At 43.2% G+C, this 26,082-nt stretch overlaps 1 protein-coding gene across 1 annotated transcript in view; it reads left to right on the forward strand.

Moving 5' to 3' along the window:
* Positions 1-26,082, forward strand: part of LOC104326238 (vasoactive intestinal polypeptide receptor) — a 116,154-nt gene that overhangs the window by 39,891 nt on the left and 50,181 nt on the right. The window contains exons 2-3 of the mRNA XM_075419874.1: positions 1,848-1,944; positions 20,593-20,700. Coding sequence (XP_075275989.1) covers positions 1,848-1,944; positions 20,593-20,700 — 205 coding nt within the window. The remainder of the gene's footprint in view (positions 1-1,847; positions 1,945-20,592; positions 20,701-26,082) is intronic.

Genomic DNA, 26,082 nt, shown 5'->3' on the forward strand with positions numbered 1-26,082 from the left:
GTGAAGTACTTGCTAATGGACTTGGTAGAAAATTCACTGCATTAAAAAAAAATTAAAATATGTTGTAGAAGTACACAGCGCTTTTCCAACCCCTATCAAAGTTATAACTATATGAATTAATTTATAAAGCGAAAACTTGATGTATTCATAGGTGTGAGATTAATTTGACAATAGTTTAAGTTAAGTTTAATGAGTTATAAGTTCGCTTTGAAAAAGTCAGAATGTTTTGAAAACATTTCAATCTTTATTTTTACAGCAAGTGTTCCGCAAATCTCTCACGCTTCCCCTCACACTTTTTTAAGGTTAAAATAAAAAGGCAAGAAGCACTGTAAATTAAAACAAAATGAATCTATGGTATTTTAAATGAGCCAAGACAGAATTTCCTAAGATCTGTTTCCCAAGGGGAAACAAAAATAACTGAGTACCAAGAAAACTCCAAATAGTTTCCCCCTTCTTGTGTTTATTTAATTTGACTAGAAAACCACATAATTAATTTTGTATACAGTGCTAATCAAGGCCCATTCCCAACCTAAATGAAATTACAGTCTGAACAAGACATGGGATGAAACAAGGAAGAGAGCAGATTGGGTTAATAAGAAATAGCGAGAATAAATTTCATGTGCTAGATTCTTTTTCAGTTTTAATCTGAAGGGCAAGTAACATCAAACAATTGTTTCTTCAAAGTATTTCTGAGCCTTCTGTCTTACAAACTTGGCTGACAAATATATGGATAAAGGAATAGCTCACGCATTTTGATATCAGACAAGAAAAGATCTTTTTTTTTACCTTTCTCTGCCTATTTCTGATAAAAAAATATATGCTTTTTCTAAAATCCAGAAAGAGTGAACACTAAATCAATGACTTCTTACAGGCAAAGGCTTATCCCCCGTCCTCAAAATCTCTCCCTGAAGCTCACCCAACTCATGGTTTTTCCTGCATTGTGTTTAATGGCAGCAGTATAAACTCAAGCCGAGACTTGTGCTCGCTTCACGCCATTCCCCTCTCACCATCTCTTTGCAGCCGTGTCTTTGAAAGAGATGGGGTTTTTGCGCAGCGCCGCGCTTCATGGGACCTCAACTTCTGCTTGCAATTGCCATAGTAAAGAATCAAGGTTCTCCCTCCAAGTCGAGAGGGTGTTGGTGACAAGGTGACGCTGTGTTATGTGACCCACTGTCCAGCTCCCGGTGCCTTTTTTGGAGAGCAGATTGTCATTTGCACGTTTTATGATTGAGACAGTTCATGAATTACATGTTGTAAGAAGTCCATGATTAATTACCTGAGCATTTATAGCCACAGTTGTATTACAAACACAGTACAATTAGGTCTGACTGAGGAGAAAGCACTTGGGGGAAATAAGTCTTGTCGTTGGGTATTTCCTGCTTTTTAGCTCCTTGATCTCCTAATCTGCATCAGAGATTTCATTCTTATTTGATTTGGTTTTTGTTTTGCTTTGAATTAGCATAAACCAGGAGGCAGGCCATGTGAGAATGGAGGGAACAAACCGTGTAAGCACAGATCTCACTGCTCTTGGCATGAATATTAAAACTGCCATCTTCCTGCCCTAGGTAGCTTAGTGCTAGGTTTGTCTGGCAAGGTTTCCGGAGCATAAAAAAGTAGAATTGCTCCTGATCATCGTAAAAAAATAGGTTGGTTCTTTTTTTTAAGGAAGACATGGAGAGAAATGCTGTTTTTTCAGCAGGCTCTGGGTTACACTCCCTTAGCTCAAGCAAACATAAAATGAGGCTGGATGTATGTCCCCGTTGTGAAGAGGCCCAGGAGATCTCAGATGGCCATGAATCCTCAGGATAACTGATTGCTCACTCTCTTCTTCTCTGTCTTTTCTGCAGGCATCCAGCACGCGTCCGGAATGCAGCATCATGCAGGAGATCGAAGAGGAGCGCAGCCAATGCTTCGCAGATCTTGACAAAGATAACCAGACTTCAGGTATGGGGATGCTCTCTTCCCTTCCTGGCCTGCAAGCCAACATCACGCAGCCTCACATCTGCCTTGCCCGTGACGTTTCTCACCGCTATGGCTGCTGGAGCAGGGCAGTCACTCCAACTGATGTTGAGCTCTCACACTGGGAGGGAAAGAAATAGGTACTTCCAAAGTACGATTCAATCAACGGAGAGTTTGAATAGCTTTCTGGGAATCACTCGCTGCTTCCCAGCTGCGTAAGCCTAGCTTAGGCGTCTCGGTGTGTTTACTCACAGTCAGTCATCCATCTCTCTGAACTGCAAGTGCCTTAACCAATTTTTCCCTGGGATCTGAGAGCCTGATGTTCTCATACTCCTTGCTTTGCTTCAAGGGAAGTAATGACGACCTTCTCTTTCCATTGAACTGCCCTCCCACTCCCATGCCAAAATTGCTCTTGTGCTGGTTGCAAAGCAGAGGAAAGAAGAGTGTGCTCCAAAGCTGCAAGGTATCTATGAAGTTGGGCCAGGCAGCTGAGATCCTTACCTGGTTTACATGACATGGAGCACACACCACCCTGGGAAGTCCTCCTGGAAGGCTCTCCAGTCCCTTAACCCACTCCTTGCTACAGTGATCAGGAGAGGAGGGCCAGGTCAATGATGTTACCTTTGCTCTCCAGCTTCCCAAGGTTTCTCCATCCCGGACTCAGGAGGTGTGCCTCTCTTGAGGAGCAGGCATGGGACACCACTTGTTGCACAAGTGGAGTTTCAGAGCAGTAGAGAGGCTGTGCGATGTGGCTGTGAGCAGAGGAGCTGCAAACCAAGCCATGAAGCAGGCCATGGGTGGGTGATGTCGAAAGGGTCTGTGCTAATGCAAGTCCCTGGTGGGCAGCCTATAGGGAGCTTGGGAGATTTTGGCACAGCCACCCATGCTTAACCTTAAATTGTAGAGATCAGTGTGGCAGAGAAGGCAAGCTTTTGGTTTTGGTGTTGTCCCATCCCATCCCACAGCAGCGCTGCCAAAGCCCCAGCCTGAGGCATCAGTTATGACCTTTCTCCCTCCAAGTACAGCTCTCAAGTTACAGGTTCCGGTTTTGTGAGTAAAGGAGGCGTAGGGACCAGTGGTAGGCTGTCAGGCTCCAAAAATAAGGGAACACGTTGCTGGGGAAGGGGTGGGAAGGTGCATATCCTGCTTGATATTTGCATCCCACCTCCTGAAAGAGGAAAAAGTGGAAGACGATGTCTTCTCATCCTCTCTCCCTTGGCATTGCTTGCAGTGAGGCTACAGACTGAAGGACTTTTGGCACAATGCTTATTAATGATGGAATAGCATCCTGGGGACAAGCTGATCCCAGGAGGAGCTTTACTGAATGCAAGCACGGGTTTTGGACCCTGCTTTTATCTGCTAAGATATGGTTTTCTTTGATTTGGAAACTATTTCAATTGTCCCTGTACAGTCAAATAGAGCCGTTTGAAGAAATGTTCTCCTGGAATGCAATAAGAGGAAAACACAGGGTAGTTAAAAACATTAATCTGAAAGCCAACTAAATGCTTCATTTCTTTTTCATGGGAATTTAAAGAAATTCAATTAAATACAGTACATTCAAAATAGAATAAATACTTGAGGTGTTAATATTTTTTTCTGCTTTTTCAAAATAATTTTTCTCATTGGAAGGTATATTCCAAAACAGCTTTTTTTTCCCTCCACCGAATTAAACTGTCGAAAATATTTTTCCCAATTCTGATGAGAAAACACAAGTGTTGCAAGTCCTGGCTAAAAATGCTCATTGATGACACAGTGTGGAACAAGTGTACGTAGGGACACAGCATGTGTCCAATCAGGTTTTACAATGCAAACTGTGTGGAAAGCTTATGGCATCCATTTGCCCCAGACCATCGGCAGGTATTTAAGAGCTCAATACCTGACTCTTAGCTAGGTACTCACAGCTGCCTGTGCAATCAGCAGAGAGAAGCCAGCATCTCTAAAGTGTTGGCTCTGAAATGGGTGGCAATGGGTGAATCATCTTATGGAGAAGTCTGGTCAGAAAGTGGTGTGGCCAAATAACTTCAAAGCATCTCAGTTTCCCTGTTGGAATGTTCAAGGCATAGCAAGAGATGAGCGCAAGTAGGTGGAAAAAGCTGCTTTTCTACAGCAGGGCTTCATAATTCAATAAATGTGGCTGAGCACAGCTGCAAAATAAAACTTTGAACTTTGAAGGGTGGGGACAAGGGGGAAGCTTGGTGGGGAGGAATCTTGTGAAGGTGATGACAGGAGATCATATGTAGGTGATGACTGTTTAGTGTGAGTGTTGCTTGAAGGAAAAATATCCTAGTAAAACTCCCAGGTAAAAATGTATTTTTAACGTGGTTCAGTGCCCCAGAGAAGGAGGGTGGAAAGCAGTTGAGATTCCCTGCCATCTGTAATGTAATACCTTGATTTAAGGCCGAGTAGGTGTATTGCCTTCCGTGCATTCCACATCCTTTTAGCAAAAAGAAAATCACTTGAGGATAAACAACCAATTTGTTATCCTTTCTAATTAAATGAGTGGAAATAAGCAAAAGCACCGTTTAGGTACAGACTGGAAATAAGGCTTTATTTAGGAGCCGTTATCAGTTGTACTGATCAGAGGGGCTTAATCACAGTTATAATTTGATGTGTCAGATAGATTAGTCACTTATTAAGAACACCTGATGGTAGTGCTGAGATTGATGACCAGCTCAGGATAAGCAGGTAGATTTCCACTGATAAATAATAACTGCTGTCTTAACACCTTTTTGTCTTTGAACTCCCATCCCTTATAGTGGGTGTATATGCATGGGTGAAATCAATGCTTTCTTTTCAAATCACATCTCTGTGTTTTCAGTGCCGGTAGTAGGTACCAATTTCTGTTCCTGGTGTCAGCAGTCCTGGACCACAGGTAGCAGTAATTAGCAGGACGGGAGTATCTCTGTTCCAAGTGTGATTCAGTATCAGTGAAGTTATCCACGTTTGTGGAGACTTTGGCGAGGACACAGGAGAGACACAGGGGTCTGATGAGAAGCTTTTCAGTACAGGACGGGCTGCAGGAGATGCAGCTGGGGAGAAAACAGCAGGGAAGACCAGTTTAAGCTGGTGGTGTGTACACAGGAGAATAAAACGGCTGTAAGATCAAAGTCTGCACTTTAAAGGAAGTTTGTAATCATCAGAGGATTCTAAACAGCCTTTCTGGACGTCTGCAGGAAGGAGTGTTTTATTGACTACATGGCAGAGCCTGCCCAGTTTATGAAAGGGTGTGTAAGATGCAGCTGTGCATTGCCGCATGGGGTTGGATTTCATGAGCAGGACTGTCCTTGCAGTCCTCTGCCCTGTTCTCCTTTTACCTCCATGCTGAAATAACTAGTAAAGATGTAAAGTGATAATGGAGATTCAGTATAGAAATGGATATGTTACCATTAAAATCAAGACTAAGTAGACTGAGACCTGTTTGTTTCACAAGAGCAAATAGCCATTGCGTGGGAATGACTTTTGGGGAGGGATTTCTTTCACCTGATTTTAAGTAGATCTAGTGTATTCTGGCCAAGAGTAGGCATCTCTTTCAGTAAGTGAAGAGTATGATCAGGTTGTCTTCTCTGTTGACAAGATCTTTGTTTACCATGAGGGGATTCTTAGTGAGCAGCTCAGCTGCATTGGAAATAACTGCACTTCGCAGATGATTCCTGTCCTGGCGTTCACTGGCTTGGAGGGGATTTGGCCAAACAAGGTGAACTCCCAGTTCCATCATTAGGAGTGATGAATCTGTTCGTTTGCATACAGATCTGAATTTTAGGAAGCTACAATTTCACTTGGGTAATTGTTAGATAATCTTTCCAGCCCTTTGGCCCCTGAAGAGTGCTCACAAAATAATTCAAGGCTTTATTAAACAAAATATTTTGAAAAATCTGGTACTGTGCACATGGTAGAATTCTTCCCCGCTCAATGTAGGAGACGATGTGCAAAATACCTCATCTGTATCTCAGTGCAGACTCTTCATAGAGGACCTAAAACTCAACTCCCTGAGATTGCCTGCATCATTTCTATGAAGTGACATGGAAGACTTTTTTTGCTGGATTTTGGCATGCTAGAAAAGGAGTTTTGGTCATCTCTGCCCTTATCATGCAGCTCATGAGAAAGTGCTGCTGGATTGCATCACACACAGACGTACTTGGGTATTAGACTAGTGAAATTCATAGTTTTGTTATGTGTGAAGTGTCTGGCTTTCCTTGCAGAAAATGGGCCGTTCCCACGGCAGGCATGGCTGGGCTGCACTAGGTAAAATACCATGAATGACACAGATCATGTCTGCTTGTAATGACGTTATGCAAATGTGAATCAATAGCTGTGGATGCCTTAATTTTGCACCCTAAGTATGTTTTAATCCCACTCCGTGCTAGTCTCACAGTTGGTGTCCCTGCAAACTTTGCCTTACTTGATATATATCCTTAGATTATTGTAACTACGGCAGAGCTATTGCTACACTTAAGGTGATTCCTGGGTCTCCTGGCCTTAGTTTCCCTCCTTTAAAATAGAAATATTAGTATTTTCCTATCTAGCAGGGGTAAGGTAAGGACAAACAAAATGAAAAGTGTCTACCTGTTTTATGATTAGGACTTATATTAACTGAGGAATAGGATATGTAGTATTTTGGCAGCACCCACAGTTTAAATTCACAGGAAGTTACTATGTATCTGGGGAGAAATAACTTGCCAAAAAAGAAAATTGCATGTCATCCAGGTTAGATTGCCTCTTCTCTTCCCCCACCTCTCTTCTCCCAAATAGATCTGTATACAGTATCCTACACCAATCTACAATGGCTGTGGTTGCAGGTTTTTGGGGATGGTGTTTTTTCCAGCAGCTGCTTAGGGAGTTCCTTGGGGATACTCAAATTATATCTGAAGTATACAAAGCCACGTTGCCCTGTCTGCCAGTGCCAAGCAGTGCAGTGCTGTAATGGACATGCAGAGGAAGGACCTAAAGTCCTGACAGTCCAGAACCATTAGGACATTTAGCTCAGCAGCATCTCAACGTATTTACACCAACAGTGGCTCTGCAGTGCTGCTTTCTGCAAGATGCAGGCACTGTAAGCAATCAGTAGCAGGTCAGGTTTGGTGGTTCAGCTGCATTGTTCAGAAGGTTCCCAGGTTCTCTGACTGTACAGGGCTACTTCTCTGGTGGCATCTCCCACCACTGCAACATAAAACAAATAAATAAGGCAATTCCACAACCTGGTGATCTCCAAGGCACTTAGTAGTTTTAGGAGCTTATAGTAAATGGAGTTCCTCAGTCCTTTGTATTGTTTTGGAGATGCTTACAAGCATATTTCAAAGATGAAGAATGCAACCCCAGCCCCACTGAAAACCAAGCTTTTACTGCAGATACTTTTTCAGCCGGGACATCTGTAAGCAGCACAGTGACTGCTTCGCTGATAATATAGTTAGCAGCAGCAGGGAAGCTCTCCCAAGGGTTAGGAGGACAGGATGACTGAAGGGGATTTTGCTTTCCAGGCCCACAGATGGGGGCAAATCTCTCTCAATGTGAAGTGTGGCTGAGCCCCTAAAGGCTTGCTGCAAGGCAAGTCTCACCACTCCATTGCTTTTTGCTGACTTCCACTTGCTTTTTTCATTTAATGATCCCTGAGCACAATGGAAGTTTTTGTTTTTAAGAAAGCTTCACCTCTCCATGGCTGCAGTTAACAAACAGTTCATCTCAACCTGAAGCACCCAAATAGAACAAAAAAGTAACCCTCTCTTTTTTTGTTAAAAACCAAGAAAAGTAAATCAGGTCTAGGTCAGCTGGCTCAGCTCATTATCTGTTTATCCCCTTCTTGCTAATTGGTTCGCTCTGCAATCAGATATTCTTTCAGAAGGAGGAGAGTCATGTAGTGATGGCAGTTGAACAAGGTACTGCGACTCGTGTTTGGGTAGGACAAGCACCTCTGGAGACCATGTCGCATGGTCATAAACTGCTTTCTTAGAAAGCTGTGGGAATATCAGGCAGCACCTGAGCACAGGAATCCTGGCCCAGTGTTGGAGTTTACTTTAATGGCATGGAAGTTTGAGTATGAGGGAAAATATTCAAGAGCAGAGAGGAGAGACCTTTAAACCACAGAAGACTCCTGACACCGGAGCCTGATGACCTGAGCAGGTGGGATATGGTTTTCTGCATTAAGATAGTTCCTTGGCTTAGTATTACAAAATCACTGAGATTGGCAGGGACGTCTTGATATCGCCTAGGCCAAACCCCTGTTTAAAACACAGTCAACCAAATCAGGTTGCTCAGGGCCATGTCCAGTTGGGTTTGAATATCTCCAGGGACAGAGACTCCACAATCTCTCTAGACAACCTGTTCTGGCCTTTAAGTATGTTAACAGGGGAAAGAAATCTTGTGTTTAAATGGAATTTCCTGTTTTTCAGTTTGTGCCTATTGCCTCTGTATTTTCTTTCCCCTGAATGCCACTGGATATTTACATGCATTGATATGATCCCCCCTGAGTCTTCTCTTCTCTAGGCCCAACAGTCCCAGCTCTCTCAGCCTTTGCTTTTATGTGAGACACTCCAGTCTGTTAATCTTCTTTGCAGCCCTTTGCTGGACTTTCTCCAGTATGTCCATATCTCTCGTGTACTGGAGAGCTCAGTCCTGGACCCAGCACCCCAGATGAGTCTCACAGGTGCTGTGCAGAGGTGAAGGATCACCTCCCTTGACCTGCTGACCACAATTCTGCTAATTCAGCCCAGGATTACATTCACCTTCTTTGTGGCAAGATCAGACTGCTGGCCTTTGCTCAACTTGGTGTCCACCAGGACCCCCATGTCCTTCCCTGCAGAGCTGCTCTCCAGCCCATACGAGTACATGGAGTTATTGCTTACCAAGTGCTTCCAACCTGGCATTTCTCTTTGTTGAATTTCTGTCATTTTATCATTTTTCAGGACTTTTTTTTTCTCCAAAAGAGACCTTCAACTTGATTTGGATCCTAAATTCTTGCAGTTGAGTGCAAGTGAAACCAGCTCAGAACTTCACAGCTGGAGGTTGCCAGCATCTCACAGAGTCAGACCAGCATTTTGTCTGTCTGTTCGCCACAGTTCATTAACATGGCAATAGCTGAGATAATATTCTGAGTGTCAGTGAAAATTGTCGATAGCCGTCAAGGAGATGCTACAGTCAAGCTGCTTCTGATACCTCGAGTACTTCAGCACTGCACTTTATATTTGCAATCTAGACCTGTCCGTCTTTCAAGCAGGATTTGAAACCAAATCAAAAAGTCAGAAAAGTGGAAAACATGGCAAAAATAGTGCCAATTCCCCTCCCAATGCATGTTCATATCTGCTTAACTTGTACATGCTTCACACTCATTGTGGGTAATAATGCTGAGTCCTGCAAGCTCATCATCAGCATTGTCACATGCAAAGAAATGCAGGTGGGAAATGACCCATGTTGTTTAAAGTCAGAATACTGCTTTTGTTATTCCACAGGCCTAGACTGAAGGCTGGCTTGAAAAGCCGAGTTAGGAGCTTGAGGTTCTTTATCAGTCTCCCTTGAAGAAGTCAAGTTGTGTTTGATGGGAGAAGAAGCAGTGAACATATGGAAATTAAAAGTCAAGCTGGAAAAACATTAATGAAGTTTAAATTAGGAGGGTATTTATTCATCACCATCTGTTTATAGTGCAGTAAGATAAGAAATAATTAATGGTTCCTTGCTTGCAAAAGTTCAAGTGAATTCTCACCTTCCAGTTGCATAAGACCTCCTGGGACAGATGATGTGTCGGTTGGATTTGTATGACAGTCCAGTTATCAGCAGCTCTGCAGGTGTTTCATCACTAGAGCAGGTACTATGTTGCTGATGACAGCTCAAGCATTCGAAGCAGTGCAGGCGGCTGGGTAGAGAAGGGGGGTGGGTCGACCACTCACCCAAGGCTGGAGAGGTGCTGTGTTTTCTGCCTGCATCAGGGTGGTGGCACATCCCTGAGACTTGCTAAGTGCTCCTATGTGTGCTCCTTACATCTTCACATACATGAGGATGGATGTTTTCATCGGTAAATGGCCGTTGGTTTAAACTTATTAGCAGAGGGAGCATTCAGATGAGCCACTGAACTGGCAGATTTGGAGGTTGGTAGCTTCCTGGGGTGCATTCAGAGGAGTGTGGCCAGCAGGTGAAGGGAACTTCTCCTCCGCCTCTACTCTGCCCTAGAGAGGTCCCATCTTCTGTGCTGCATCCAGTTCTGGGTTCCTCAGTTAAAAGAAAGATGAGTAACTACTGGAGAGAGTCCAGTGGAGGGCTACAAGGATGATGAGGGGACTGGAGCATCTCTCCTACGAGGAAAGGCTGAGGGAGCTGGGCTTGTTGAGCCTGAAGAAGAGAAGGCTGAGAGAAGATATTATAAATGCTTATAAATATCTGCAGGGTGGGTGTCAAGAGAATGGGACCAGACTCTTTTCAGAGGTGCCCAGTGACAGGACAAGGGGCAACAGGCACAAACTGAAACATAGGAAGTTCCTCCTGAACACGAGGAAGAACTTCTTTACTTTGAGGGTGACAGAGCCCTGGAACAGGCTGCCCAGAGGGGTTGTGGATTCTCCCTCTCTGGAGATACTCAAAGCCCTCTTGGATGAGGTCCTGTGCAGCCTACTCTAGGTGACCCTGCTTTGTCAGGGGGGTTGGTCTAGATGAGCTCCAGAGGTCCACTCCAACCTCTACCCTTCTGTGATTCTGTGATTCCAGGGGAAATATGTATCTTGCCAGAAGTCTGAGAGGGACTCTGGGTAATAATGTAAGGCGGCACTGGTGTAGCCAGAGGAGAGACCTGTCTACAGGTTAGGGTCTGCAGAGACACCTTTCTTGTAGGGGAAGTAAGCAGGCTTGTCCCCATGATTCAGAGCAGTCAAAGAAAAAAGTCAAGAAAAGTAGTTAGCCCCTTGGACAAGGATTGACGCTTGTGAGACCTTAGCCACATGTCAAAGTGCTTAACAGATGCTTCTGGATAATTCATGTGGCCTCCAGTTGTCATTTCAGAATTGTGTAGGGCTTTCATAAGTCTTGTACCATATCCACCAGCCCCTCCAAAAATCGCATATATCTTGGGACATCAGGAATGGCTTTAAATGACTACTGCTGGTCAGCTAAATCAAGCCCTGAAGGTCTAGTCAACATATGCAAAGAAGCCAGGAGAAAAATTTGGTTCAGTCTAAAATAGATACCTACATTTGATTATAATGATCTCTTTAAAGGCAAGGGGACCTATAGGACTTCTTTCCATGTTATCTTTTGTTAGCTTACCATTTACTGTACTTTACTACTCTGGTCTAGGTAATATAAAGGGCCTCTTGTGTTCAGTCTTGCTCTGACCAGCAGCATCGGGCAACTTCCAGATCTGACATCTGTCCTCTCCATTCTTGGACAATGTGGCCTCTCCTACAACAGCAGAAAATTCAGCCAGGTGACATCAAGACCTTAAACCCCTGATTCTCCCTTATCTGTCTTAGAAGGTTGGGACCAGAGTCAAGGTGCCTTTTATATAACAGAAATTTTTCTTCCAGTTGTTGGACAGTGGCCATGATACTCAGTTGGGACAGGCCACTGCAAGGTACCTCCAAATAGTCTTCATTCAGTAACACTTTCCTCATCTGCCCTGGTACTCTTCCCAGTCATCAGCACTTCACGTTGCAGCTCTTATGGAGGTGGAGCCTGCTCTATGGAAATTCCAACGAAAGAAATCTGCCCTGTAATTTTCAGATTATAACCTTTCCTTGACCACACTAGGAAAGATGACGTCTGAAACACGAGAAGGAAACACATGTTGCCAGGGTGGTAAACCCAACTTCAACACTTAGACGTGAGCAGCCCCCAGACTTTTGTGGTGGCTGCTTTGATGCAGTCCGAAGCGGATGGCCATCCTTCAGGGCCATGAGTCTCTTTCCGAGGAAGTAGTACCCAAAGGTGTTTTCCCTACAAAGCTGTTATTTGGCTGTCCACCCTTGCTTGGTAACCCACTGCTCAAAGAGGGTGCACCTCTCCTCTGAGGACTGCAAATTCCCAGCTCAGTGGTGGTACCTCCTCAGTTGTTTGTCACTGTCTAAGCCTACCGTATCACCTAATCCAGATACCTCCCAGTGACAGGATGAAATTCAAACACAGATCTGTACAGCACCTCATCATCCTTCCCCATAGAGCTCAGAGCTGTTTTTTGCTTTGACCTCACCTTTCTATAGACACAATCACTAGACAAGACATTACAACATCTGTTTTCTGCCCTTTACTGCTGTAGGGGTAGAGGCTTTGCTTTTGTTTTGCCGGTTGCTGTCATGTCGTGGCTGCAAGCTTTCTAACAAACAGCGGTGTTTATTAGACTTGGGAACAGCTGTCTTGTGGCTTGTCAGGATTTAGAGTCATTTAGGGGACGTAAGTTTTGTATTGAAAAAGGCATTTTGGTTTGGAAAATATGTAACATTTTTTTATGCCATCAGACTTTTTGGTTACTTTTTTTTAGCCTGGGGTAATATATAAGTGCACACAGCCTTAGTCATGCAAAGGTTTTAAAAATAAGGAGGAAATACCATTGCTGCAGACCAATGGAAAGCAGATTCAAAGCATTTTCAAAGCTCTGGATAACTGCTCAGATGAAATCCATCTATGCAGAGCTTTAGTTTCTGACAGGCTTGTATTTGTCCCCCTCACATCCCGTCAGATTTCTGGTTAAGAAATCTCTCTTTCCTCATCTTTTTAATTTTTCTTTTCCTGCTGACTGTATCAGAGCACTTTCATGATGGTATCCAACTTTTTTATGTCAGATAAGTACATTGGAAAACATTGCCTATGCCGTACGTTACGTCAAACTCCCATTACAACATAAGGTCAAGATCCAAAACCTGCTGCAGCCGGTGGAGATTTTTCCACTGATTTTACTATGGTAATTTACTGGTATTTCTGTTATCTAAGTGCCTTTATTTCTTGATGTCCAGATATTTTAATATAGAAAAGTGAAACTGTGGAGAACATGAGAAGCTGAGGTCAGAGATACCACACTTCACACCCACCAGGCCTAAGTAGGGTTTCTAATATGCAAAGCTTTCAAATTATCAGTGTCTCACAAATTTAGCTTTCTCTTTTTTCTTGCCTTCTAACCATTAAATAGGCGTCCAAGTGAAACCAAAGCTTTCTGGTCCCTATCGTCCCTCCCTACAGACCTAAGGTACAGGAATTCCACACAACCTTTCCGGCTTCTGCAGATGCCCCTTTATATTTCTGGGTGAGAAGCACATTTCCAGCACAAACTCCAGCACATTTAAGAAGCAAGAGGCAGACCATGAAGATTTTACATGATGAAGCGCTCTCAACTTTGCTTGAGGACTGCAGTATCTTTCTAGGAGAAGGACAGGCCATCTGTGGCTTAGAGTTTGCAGAGGAAACTTCCATTTCAGCCTTCCTTGTTTTCAGTGGGGTGTCATAACTTAGCCCAATATTTACCATGAAGAATAGCAACGCAGCATTGAATGAAACTCTCCTCCACTGCAAAGCACATCATTTGGTCTTGAAGGTACAGAATGATCCTTTAAAGTAGCAACAGGGTAGGATTCCCCTTAATCATGCCAGAATTACTGTAGGAGAGACCTCTCCACAGCTTATTCCAGACTTGTAAGCCAGGAGCCCATTGCCAAGGATGGCGTCGCTTGCTTCTTTGCCTTCAACAGCAAGTCAAACAGAGACAGTCAGAGAGAGGGTTTGCACTTCTTTACAGTGGCCAGGTCTCCTGAGCTCTCATCTTGATGCTGCCTTTGAAGTTGTCATGTACATTTAAGAAATTCAAGGAATTGATGCAGACTAAACTGAATGGGAAGTTGAGGAAAAGTCTCCTGACTATCACAGCTCTTGAACCATCAGAGAGACTTGCTGAACTCATGTCCGATCTTTGCTTGGCCTGTTTTATTAGGAAGACCCACAAAATCTCTAATGCTTTCCTCCTCACACCATCCCTGTCTTCTTCTGGTAGGCAAGACAGCAAAGTATGGAGGAGCTGCAGCCTGGATGAGTCCTATTTTAGGTTTTACATTATCAGAGTAGTCACTCTTGCCTCCCCAACAGTCAACAAAGCATTGATACAGGTTGAGCCTGGTCATCTTTACTAGGAATTGCTGTCTGGCGGTGCCAACACAGGAAAAGCCATATAGGAAGAGTAGGTTCCTAAACTTAAAATCTCGTTCTCTGTAAATCCAATTCTTTACAACTCCTGAAAGAGCAGGGGGGTTTGAGGAGAATGAGGAAACTCTGGAGTAATCCTTTGAGCATGCTCTGTGTCAGAACACTAGAGATCTCTCTCTTGTTTAGATGCTGGTGAGGAGGTAAGTCAGGCTTTTTGGCAACCCATTGTGTAAATCTTTGTCTTAAATCTTTGATCCTTTGTTTCAGTTTAGGCCTCAGGTCACAAATTTGATTTATAAAAAGAGTGATCTGGAGGGATGAAAAAAATGAAGTATTTATTTAGTTTGCTGGTTAAATAAAGGCTGAAAGATCAGAAACTTTTTTTTTTTACTTGTTTCCTAGTAGATGTTGATGATGGAAAAACTCAAAGGATTTTTGTGCTTAAAAATAACCCTTCAGAAACAGTCTCTGATGATTTCTTTCACTCTGATTACAATGACTCAGTCTGGGGCTTAAGGTGAGGTTTCCTCCATATGTCTTTGAGTCAAATTTCTGCAAACATTTAAGAAGAAAGATATCTTCTAACATTTCCTGTTGAGTGCTTGGACGACTTCTACTGGAAGCCGCTGCAGAAGTGCAAACCAGCTTCTATAGCAAGTGATGTTGTTCTTAGTACTCTCCAGCTTGTACACAGAGTGGGAAAGATTAAATCAATAGCTCTGTCTTGCCACAGATATCGAGGCAAAGTCCAAGGTAAAATCTTCTTGCTTTCTCTCAATATGGGGATCCTTTTTTGCTTTCTGTGATTGCCCAAGTCCATTTCCTGCTGAATAGGGACTGTAAATCCCTCCCTGAGGGATGAATAAAGGAGCATCAGTGCACCACAAAGAGCCCATCAGCGGTGGGAAGGAAATGCTACAGTGTCAGGGTTTTGCATGCCCAGGCAGCATTTTGGTTTTCCTGCAGCCGAGAGATTTCTCTGTCACATCCTGCTTACAGTGCTGGAGTGACAGCAGGCAGCACGAGAGGCAAAAAATATCCAAAACGACTGTAAAGCCAGGGAAAGTTGAAAAAGGAGCTCTGAGGGGATGGGTTTGTTTCAGAGTAGACTGTCAGTTTTAATAAAAATAAGAAGGTGATGAGATGGAGCGGGGGGAGGAGTGAGTGGGGCTGGGAGGGAGGAGGGCACAGCAGTGAATACGGGAGGGAAAGGGTCAAATTTTGCAGGGAAAGGCGGGAGGATTTGTTTAGTGAAACCTTGAAGGCAAGCTAGCCTCAGCCAAACCCAGTCTGTTACAGAAAAATAAGGTAAAACCCTATTCTGCCAGTCCAGGTCAGGGCAAGATGGGGTAGAACTAAAATCACAAAAGATACAAGGGAGAAATGATAGGGAGCTGCTTCTGTGCTAGAAGCAACTAAAGAGGCTAAGACACTTCAGCTTGAAAAAGAGATGCCTGAGGAGAGATATGCAAGAGGATTTTATGTTTTTTCTCCCCAGGGAAAGGGATATTGTGGTTAGGTTATGAATATTGCTGTCTTTGTGAAAGAACTAGGCAATTCCTAATGAAACCAGCAATGAGCAGGTTCAAAGCAAATTCAGAAAAAGATGTATTTTTTCCTTCAGTGGACACGTAAACTGTGAAACTCCTTGGCCCAGGAGGCTGTGAATTGTAAAAATTTCCATGGGTTCAGGAACTACATCAAATTGCCTTTATCTACAAAATTGTATAGAAGAGAAGAATATATCTAAGGTATTTTTCATTATTACATACAGCCTTTAAGATTTAAATAGAAGATTATCACTGATTCGGGAACTGCCTGCTCATTGGAGTCTGGGGCAGTAGTAGTAACCCACAGCTCACAATGGGCTTTCCCAGTCTCTACAGTGACTGAATTCAAACTGCTTGACTGGAACCGAGTTACTTGATTGTTGCAGAGACAGTCTTTTGGAGTCGGTTTTCTTCAGTCAGGCCAAAGCTTAGTGCTTGAGTGGGTCGAGAAGGTCAATGAAATGATAACTGGTTGTAGTGAGACCAAACTGGGCAACCCACGAGAGAGCACCTAGGCTGCACTTCTGCATGAGCTATCAGTGGGAGAGGAAATGCCATCCAACAGCTGTTTGCAGTCCTAGCCCCAGAGGGGTTGGAAACTGCCCACTGATGTCAAATTGGAGTGCAAATGAGTTTCCATTGCAAGCAGACCAGCCTGTGATGGTACCCAGTGATATCTCAGCTTGGCTTAATCGAACTGCACCTTTGCCTTGCTGTTACCTACCAGTGGGTAGCGAGAGGCATGCAGAGATCATGAGATACCCCAGGCATCAAATGATTACCTTTGCATCTGAACATGGAGTCAAAGAGCAAAAGTCTTGTGTGTGAATGTCCTTCAGAAAAGACCAGGAGGGACCCCGTTCATTAGGGAGAATTTGGTGCAAATGAGAAGTGTGATGAAAGGGTTTTTTTTCTGAATTGGGAGTTCACCTGAGCTAAGAGCGTGCCTGGCACCAGCCTACTGCCATTCATTTCTTTTCTCAGCCAAACCTAGTCATATCTCAGAGCCGTGCCAGAGCTCTGGAAGTCATGTTTATTCACGAAGGAAAGTTACTCTCTGCTGCTTCCTAGATAAGCTTTGACAGTATATTTGCGGTAAGTGTAGATATGACTCAAATAAATGTTTTTGTGCTCTAGTCTGTCAGTTCTGTAAACCACTATGTACCTGTGCCTCATGATAATTGACCTGTTTTCTGTTTATTAACCTTTTAAAGGGAGAGGAAATGAGGGCCTGAACTTTGATTCGTAATTAGAGAAGACAGTGGAAAAGGTTATCACCTTCTGCAGCTGTGGTGGGGCTTCCTAACCCACTGCAGCCAGGACTGTGTCAGTTGTCTTCAGCCACTTCTTCTGAGTCAGAGCCTGTTAGAGGAGGGCTCTTCAAAGTCTAGCTGAGGTTGATGTAGCCCTTGGCTTGCATTTGGGGCACCTGGCTTGCAAAGAGGGAGGCTGAGCTGCTGAATGTGAAGACCTGAGCTCCAGCATGTGGCTGACAGTCTCTGTATGGTTCCTTGCTGGTCCTCCTGGAGCAAGACATCAGGACCCCATTTCAGAAGGGAGAGAGTTGACTGGTAGTAATCACACTAACTGCATGGATTACAGTGTAGTGATGAGCAGTTCGATGTGCTTATCTGAGGCTAGGTTAAAAGGCGGCTTCCTTAAAGTTGTGAATGATTTCTCCCTGCAGCCCTCCAGAAGATAATTTGACTCCAGAGAGCACTTCACTATCTACCAGGGAACAACAGGACAAAGCTGCAAGTCATGGTTATAATAGTTGAATTTGAAAATACTCTTTTTTTTGTATATGTATGTGTGTATACGTATATACTTATAATGACAAGAGTCTAAAGAGTGTACCTGATTATGCAAAGACATGGTAAATGCTACCGTCCTGAAAAAGCCACAAGCTTGTTTTTACACAGTCTTTCTCCAGACTCTCTTGTGATCCCTTTCAAAGCAAAGTACAGCCCTTGGCAGTGTGCTTTCCTTGGCTTTTGATAACAAGCAAAGCAGTTCTTTTGACTGAAATGGAGTTGAAGGATGGGTGTATTCATGGCTCATTTGCACCCACTACCTTGGGTAAGGCTTGATAAATACCTTCGCATTCTTCCTGTGGACACTGAGTGCAAGGAAGAAAACAAAACTTAGAATTATTTAATGGAGAAGCACTCAGCAATCACCAAACAATGTTTGATGAGGCAAAATAAATTGTCATCCTTATTACATCCATGAAGGCCAAGAGATGCCACAGGGAAGACAGGGAATTCCCTTTTTCAAGGCACATTGCAGCTGTTTCTGCCCTCAAAGACCTTTTTTGGGCATTGGTCTGTCATGGTGACATGACTGAATATTGCCTGCCAGCCTCCTGATCCCAGCAGTTTTCCAGGGTGAGATCTATCAGTTTTGGAGAAAGAAAACCATTTTCTGGGAGGCCATTTGATAAACATTGTCTGTGTCCTGGTTTGGATGGACGGGCACAAACATTCCCCTGATGTTGTAACAGGATGACTACAGGGCAAGCAGCAAGCATTGGGCTGCAAACGCAAAACATCTTGCAGGTATCCGTCTTTGTATTGTTCCAGTTCATTAAACTCGAGTTACTCATGCCAGCCATCTTCTAGCGGTTGGAGAGAAAAGGACACCTCCAAAGAACAATTCATTTTCTGAACTTTAGATAACCATCCTACAGTGACATGGAGTGCCAGCCAGAACTCTGGTTTCCATTGGCTTCCTTAGGTATACACGTCTGACTTCTAGATGCATAAATGTAGGGATATGAATCCCACATTTAAAAACTGGACCCTCCCAAGCAGCTGCAGAAATATCGTCAGCACATCTGGGGAAGCAATAAGGAAGAAGAGTGTTGGAAGAACTAACAGACAGATATGAGAGAGGTCTTCACAGAGGAAATAATTTCTGAAGATCCACTTTGTGTGTCTTGCAAGGCCAGTCTTGTGTGTCTTATTTTAACAAAAGATAGCTTTTGTTACAAAACTGAACACCTAAAAACTTTTTTCATACATCACAGGTTGTAGTGAAAAATGCTAATACGGAAAAAGATACAGATCACAAAAATTCTCCAAGTGCGTAATTCAGGACATTTAAAAAGCCATCTGATACTATCACCTTGTATTTTATTTTGCATTATAACCTATCCGGAGGTAATAGGTGTACTATAATATATTGAGGTTGATGGAGGAAAAGATTGTGGAACATTAAAGTTCCTGTCATGAAATCATCTATTACACAGATGGAATAAATATCTAATATCTTAATACTTTTGGAGCTGCTGGCTGTTTGGCAGAAGACAAGTATGATGCTGTGCAAACTGAGCTCTGCACCTGATATTGGAAACCTGAAAACTGAATTTGAATGAATACTACAGAAGTGCATGCACAAAGTAGATACCGTCAGTTATTCCACTTTTCAGGCTCCGATAAACTCACCTCAGGATTTCATTTGAAAAGTTCTGTTTGTTCATGAAAGAAGGAAGGAAAAACCTGCAAAATAACTTTGAAAGAGAGCTGAGGGTTCTTTTTCATCTTCAAAGCATTTCTGTGTGCTCTCTTTATTGATCTGAGACAGCACGGTGCCTCAGTCTGAATAGACTGATGATGACACCAGCCTTTTTGTTAGCTCAAGTAGTAAGTGATGGTTTAAAGGAGGAATTTCAGTTCAGGATATAATTACCAAGAAATGCAGCTTGACAGTGGTTTTCATGGTTCTCTTTGCTTGCATGTGAAAAGTATTTTCTTCCTGCTTCATATTCTAGTTTCTCTTGTTAGGCTGTTGACCTTAACAGCAACACGTTAGTCACATTTGGGGAAGTGTTGCAATCTAATGGGGCGTGACAAATAACGGAGAGCAGAGGTGCTATAAAAAAGTGATGTCTGTTGGTAACCCATCTGTCTAATCCAGGCAGCAACTGAAATGCTTGTCTGTTGGAAATTTAAAGGGGGAAAAAAATGTTTTCAAAATTCTAGTAAGAACTCTAAAATATGTAACATGATGAGGCAAAAACACATCTGATTTTTTTTTAATTCATGTCTGGCTACTCCTTTGGACTTCAGTGATAATGTTAGATTATTCAACAGTGCAGCATGTATATGACATCATTAAGGTCTTTTGAGAAAGCAGAAATAAAACGGCAAAATCAGAACAATGTACTATAACTCTGTAGGATGGACATGTGATTTCTTGTCAAAAAAAGTTTTTATTCTATCCAGAAAATCTTCAGAAATACTTAATTTTAACAAAATGCTGTGTTTTCTGCCTGAAATTCATCCCATGGTTTATACCTTCCTCCCTAGTTTGGATAGCTAGGAGCATACCGCCTTGCACCACTGTTCCATAGAGAGCATCTCCCGGTGACAGCACTCTCGCTCCTCAGCCTCCAGAGGTGTTTCGTGCCTTCTCCCTTTTTAAGGAAGAAAACTTCTTCTGAGGCAGGGATTTGGCTCCTGATCCCTTGATTGCCATCAGTGTCCCCTTCCTGCTGAGCACATCCCCTGCACAATGATCTCCCTTCAAGGGGAAGAAAAAGCTAGAGGCAGAAGTTTGGGGGAAGAGAGAAGGAAGTGAAGCATGTCTCACATGTTCAGACCAGGTGTTTTAGTGCACAGGGAGAGATAAGGGTAAGGAAGAGAGATATTTAATTAGGCATTTCTGCCTGTTTCATCAAAAAAAGGCACTCTTCTCTGTTAACTCTGATTTGTCCGGTTGTTGCACCAATCTGCTGTTCTTTCTGTGCTGATTTCTGGAAAATTACAGACACCACCAGTGCTGAATTTCAGGGACTGGGGTAGTTGAAAGCCATATGTTTAAATAAAATATGTCTGTGCCTTTCCTTCCAAAAAATGCCTGCACCAAGGTGGTAGGCTCCACACGCCTTTGCACAGCTGCTCTGCTCTGTCCTGGTTCCTTTACTCCATCCAGCAGGTACCACTCATGCTTGTTATAACATCTGCTTTTCTCTTTTCCCCAGGTTGCAGAAGGCAATGGGACAACATCACATGCTGGCCTGAAGCGGAGGTGGGAGAAGTTGTGGTACGGTCGTGCCCAAAGTACTTCAGATTCCTCACCACTGTTCTCGGTAAGCAAAACCAGACAGCTCATCTCACAGAAATGGTCTTACAGCTTCACTGCCTGGGGAGTTTCACATCATCTCACAGAGGAGGCTTCTTGGTATAACGAGAGGGAGAAACAAGCTCTTTGCACAAAGTAATGGAGGTTTCCAAGCCATACATGAATGCCCAAACTGTTAGAGCACCCTCCCTATCCTTCTTGCAGCACCACATACTACTCTAGATCACAAGGATGCAAAAATGGCTCCTGGTGAAATCAGATAATATGGATGTTGTGCAGTGAGAATTGAATCAACCTGCGTAATAATGTTTGTTGTACAAAATAAACAGCTTAGCACTGTAATTAATTAATTCTCTGACATAAAATAAACAAGCTGAAAATGTATGGAATAAAGTATCTTTCTGCTGAAATGACAAATTTGGCCAGCGGCCAAGAAATTCACCTGACAAATAATGGGCAGGGAAGGTTAATGAGAAGTAGTTTAACTCGTTGTTCGGGATGTTCTGGGAAGTTTTAATTTACAACTTGGACCTCAAGGGCCGTGCTGCAACAGGATGCTTTATCTCCTGGTAGTTTATAGTCATCGCTTACTATTTTTATTATAGTAGCCCTGCAGGCCTCCACACAGAATTAAGCTCTTTTGCACTGGAGATTATGCACCGAGCTGGTTAAGTCTCCACTTTTACAGCCTTGCAGTCCAAACACACGTGATAGATAGATTATGAATGGGAGTAAGGATACAATATCATCGCTGTTTAACAGATCAGGACCCTACACTGAGTAACCAGCACATGCTGACTTACCTAAGGCCACACCAAAGTCTTAGCAGAGCCAGAAGGGAAATTCAAAATCCCGAGTCCTAGTGCCATTACCTCCCTGTTTCCAAAACTCCTCAGTAATTCGTCACTGCTTTGTCAACACCCAAAGGAAGCAGGCAGAAGCTGCTGTAATACGACATCTTGCAGGACAAGACCCCTGCGCATTGCTCCAGCCATGTGGAAAATTGCCTGCTGTAGATTCTTTGTGCCTTCTCCTCTCCTGAGCACAACATTGGCTCGCTGGGATTTAGAGACCCAGCAGAGTTAGTTAAAAGGGAAGGAAAAAGTTTTTTCTAATACCTCACCTCACTAGAGCTGTGCAATGACAAAAGTAGTATATATCCACATACAAATTATACATATGATCATATTTAATATGTATATAATATATATGATCATACATATATGTGTCATTGTGGCTGTGTTTAACTTAAGCTAGTGAAAGTGGGATGCCTCTAGTTGTGTGCTAGGACAGACTGATGAGACTCAATAAACTTGCCCATTCAGTGGCATCTACTACTCTCTGGAATGTCCTAGGACATCTCAGCTGGTCTCCAGGTTTACCTGCACAAAGGTGCAGTTCTCCCATAGTTCATGTGCCATTAGCTGTCTCAGGTAATTAAGGTCTCCAAAGACCTATGCTTAGGCAAGTGAATGGTTCCTATTCTGCAAGAAGTCCACACTCCACTGAGTCTCCACCGAGAGCAGTCAGGGCTGAAGATCTCTTTCAATGTCAGTTGCTGCATTGCTACATTTTCTCTTGCGGGTAGTAGAACTGCAGACACTAAGCTCGCAGACAGGGACCTACACTGTAGACACTGAGGGGTCCATTCAGTTTCCTTAACGTAAGCATCTGGTGCCATTTGAGATACCCTGGGGGATCTAAGAAAGCCTTAACGATGCCTCAATTGGTGCTATTATACCTGTATTTTGGGAAAGGACTTTTAACCTGGAATGGCATTCGTATCAAATGATTTTAGAGTTTTCCATAGATAAGCCTGTCTCTGAGATTGTTTTACAGTCAGTGGTGAGAAATAGACTCTTTAGAGGTGCAGTTCAGCTGACTTCCAGACTTCAATGTAAGGATGAGTTGAATAGCATCGTTAAACTGTGTGTTTCTCTCCATTTATAACTGAATGATTATAGAGTGGCTCTGGCAGATGTGAATGTCTTGAAATACAGGTGAATCCCACCTTAGCAGATCATACCTGCTAGCATCTCCTTCTGTAAAAAGAGAAACCGATGCCATTTCCAAAGCAGAAAAAACAGCTTTGATTTTCTCTGAGCTATGCACTTTGTACAATCATATACAAATGTTGAAATCAGATGTGGTGTTAAATAAAGGGAGGGTAAGATTGCCTCTTGGTTGATAGGCTTTGTTGCAAAATTAATGCCATTAAAATTTCTGAAGCCGTTCTTCCTTTGTAGTAGTGAGTATCAATGAACAGCTTTCAAGGAAATCAGTCATCTGGTTAATATTTCTATCTTACTCTTTGATCTCTTTGAAGGAACATGAAAGCTAATACCAAAGATGTGAGCAAGAGAAAATCTTTTTTATATTTGTAGCAGGAAAAGGGTGAAATACTGGGGAAAAAAGGGTTAATGTGATTTTCTTGCCTAATGGAGAATATTCTCTTCAAATGACTAATATCCCATCTCACGGTAAATAGAGGATAAAATATGGCATTTAGAAACCCTAAAATGCCTAGCAAAGTCCTGATCTCATTTGACATTAAATTTTTATGCCATTCACAAATCTAGATTTTCATTATTTCATGACATTCATCAGTTCCATTTGAAGATGGATGAAAATATTTTTGGCACTTTTCATTATTAAAGTGCATTACTTGCTATCCCTTGACCAAAGCGTACCAGCTTACTTTCAGTACAGAGAAGATGACATGTGTAATAAGGTTTGTTTCCTGCAGTTTCTCCAAAAGCAAATTGTCCGCCACGCACAAGTTAAACAGTAAAAATCAGTACTCACAGTTTTTAAGCTTCAATTATGAGATTAATTCACTTGAGGGGATGGGGATGGGAACAGACAAGCTCTGGAATTCCATTCACTGAGGTTGAGAACTTTTTGGGTTTCGGGATTGCCAAACTTGTTTTTGCCTCTGGCTCTCTAACTTTACTTTTGCTCTCCTTCCCCTTCCCTCATGAATGTGTTTTACTTCTCTTTATAGTATCATAGAATCATTAAGGTTGGAAAAGACCTCTAAGATCATCAGGTCCAACCATCAACCCAACACCACCATGCCTACTAAACCATCTCCCGAAGTGCCACATCTATACCTTTTTTGAACACCTCTGGGGATGATGACTCCACCACGTCCCTGGGCAGCCTATTACAATGCCTTACTGCTCTTTCAGTAAAGCAATTTTTCCTAATATCCAGTCTAAACCTCCCCTGAAGCAACCTGAAGCCATTGCCTCTCGCCCTATTGTCAGTTACTTGGGAGAAGAGACCAACACCTGCCTCGCTACACTCTCCTTTCAGGTAGCTGTAGAGAGCAAGAAGGTCTCCCCTTAGCCTCCACTGCTCCAGACTGAACAACCCCAGCTCCCTCAGTCACTCCTCATAAGACTTATTCTCCAGACCCTTCACAAGTCTCGTTGCTCTTGTCTGGACACACTGCAGCACCTCATTGTCCTTCTTGTAGTGAGGGGCCCAAAACTGAACACATTACTCGAGGTGCATCCTCACCAGTGTCGAGTACAGGGGCACGATCCCCTCCCCACTCCTGCTGGCCACACTATTCCTGATCCAAGCCAGGATGCCATTGGCCTTGGCCACCTGGGCACACTGCTGGCTCATGTTCAGCCAGCAGTTGACCAGAACGCCCAAGTCCTTTTCCACTGGGCAGTTTTCCAGCCACTCCTCCCCAAGCCTGTAGCATAGCGTGGGGTTGTTGTGACCAAAGTGCAAGACCCAGCACTAGGCCTTGTTGAACCTTTCCTGCTCTGCATCCCTTCCTTATGCTTAGTGGGCCTACTGACTGCAAGGACTTCAGTTCTTCTTTAATTCTGGTACATTCTTGTTTTCAGGCCGTCTAAAACAGAGCTTACTGGATTCTGCCTCTCTGCAGACAGGTAATACCTGCTTCTAGAGTTACCTCAGGCATGGCAGCTTGCCTGTGCTGAGCCAGGCACACCAATGTGTGCGTGCATTTGCATAGTTCAACTCAAAATCATTCAATGTTGGTCAAGTGCATCGAAACAATACCAGCACTGTTATCAGATATCACTGCAGCTTCAGCTGTATCTTCCTTCCCTTGCTCCATGAGCTCCTGATTTCCACCCGTTCTCCAGTACATAATGTCTTCATCTTCTTACTTGTTTTGTTCATCTTCATCATTTTTACACCAAACCTCAGCTCTTACCTGGTGTTAGAAACACACTGCCAGACACTGGGAATGCGTGATACGATGAACTTGTTGGTGTTGATGGATCCTACACCATGAATTTATACTTTTGCCAGGCTAGTAGACAGTGCACATCTTCACAGGTGTAACCAAACTATGACAGTGCTGTCTGGAACAGATGTTGTCATCAGTGCACTTTTACGTGGATAGGAAGCCATTGGAGAGTTTAGCTAGCATTGCCATCCAGTACTGGTTCATGCCCTGCCATTGACCTGTTGCATTTAGGCATAACCTGCTCCAACAGACTGAAATGCTAAAATCATATCATAAGAAGACAACAGAAATTCTGAGAGCTATTGTGACATTCATGCACAAATAAAGAAGTAATGCAAGCAAGCAGTCAGAAGATTTATATAGAAATTTGCCCGATATATCATAGATTACAGATTGTGACAATACCATTTTGAATGCCTACCTGAAGCCTTTATGAAGTTTCCACATGTCCATTTGAATATCAGACATCATCATTCCTCAATCATGCCTTGAACCAGCCAGATACTTGGGCCTGGGTTAGTATCTGAAAGGCTCCTGAGATAAACTGTGAGCCACTGGAGCAGCGTAGCTTCTCCATGGCTACTTTTGTTCCTCCAGAGTACAAGAGGGTAGATGACTTGCCTCATCCTACTGTGGTTTCCAAATATGTTGCCGTTGCTTTCCAGTCTTCTGCTGTTGCACGTAAAATAAAAAGATAAACTGAAGCTCTGGAAGATAGATATTCTGGTATACAAAAAGCCCATAATACTGGAAGACCACACTAAGACTGTGGCTTAGTGACCCTTGCTTAGTTTAGTAGCACAGAACATGAGAGTCCCCATTGCAAGAGTGAAATCAAGGAGGGAAAAGAGTAGTTTAGCCAATATTCAACAAAAGCAGAAAGTTCAAACTGCCAAGAACAGAGTCAAGAGTAAAAACTGGATCCAGTGAGGATTTATATGGGAGGTAAAGACTAACTTTGGAGATAGCTTTGAAGAGCTTTTGAAGTTATCAGATGATGTTAAGGATCCAGAACATCTCCAGGGCTGCTTCTGCGTGTTCTTCTGATGAACCCACTGCATTTCGTATGCAGTAAGCCAAAAATACAGAGAGGGAAAGAGACCGGACCTTGTCACTCACTGACTGCTAGGAGAGTGAGGGACAGAGTTCTGC

This window comes from Opisthocomus hoazin, chromosome 4, assembly GCF_030867145.1.
Source record: "Opisthocomus hoazin isolate bOpiHoa1 chromosome 4, bOpiHoa1.hap1, whole genome shotgun sequence".
In the NCBI taxonomy this organism is placed as follows: domain Eukaryota; kingdom Metazoa; phylum Chordata; class Aves; order Opisthocomiformes; family Opisthocomidae; genus Opisthocomus; species Opisthocomus hoazin.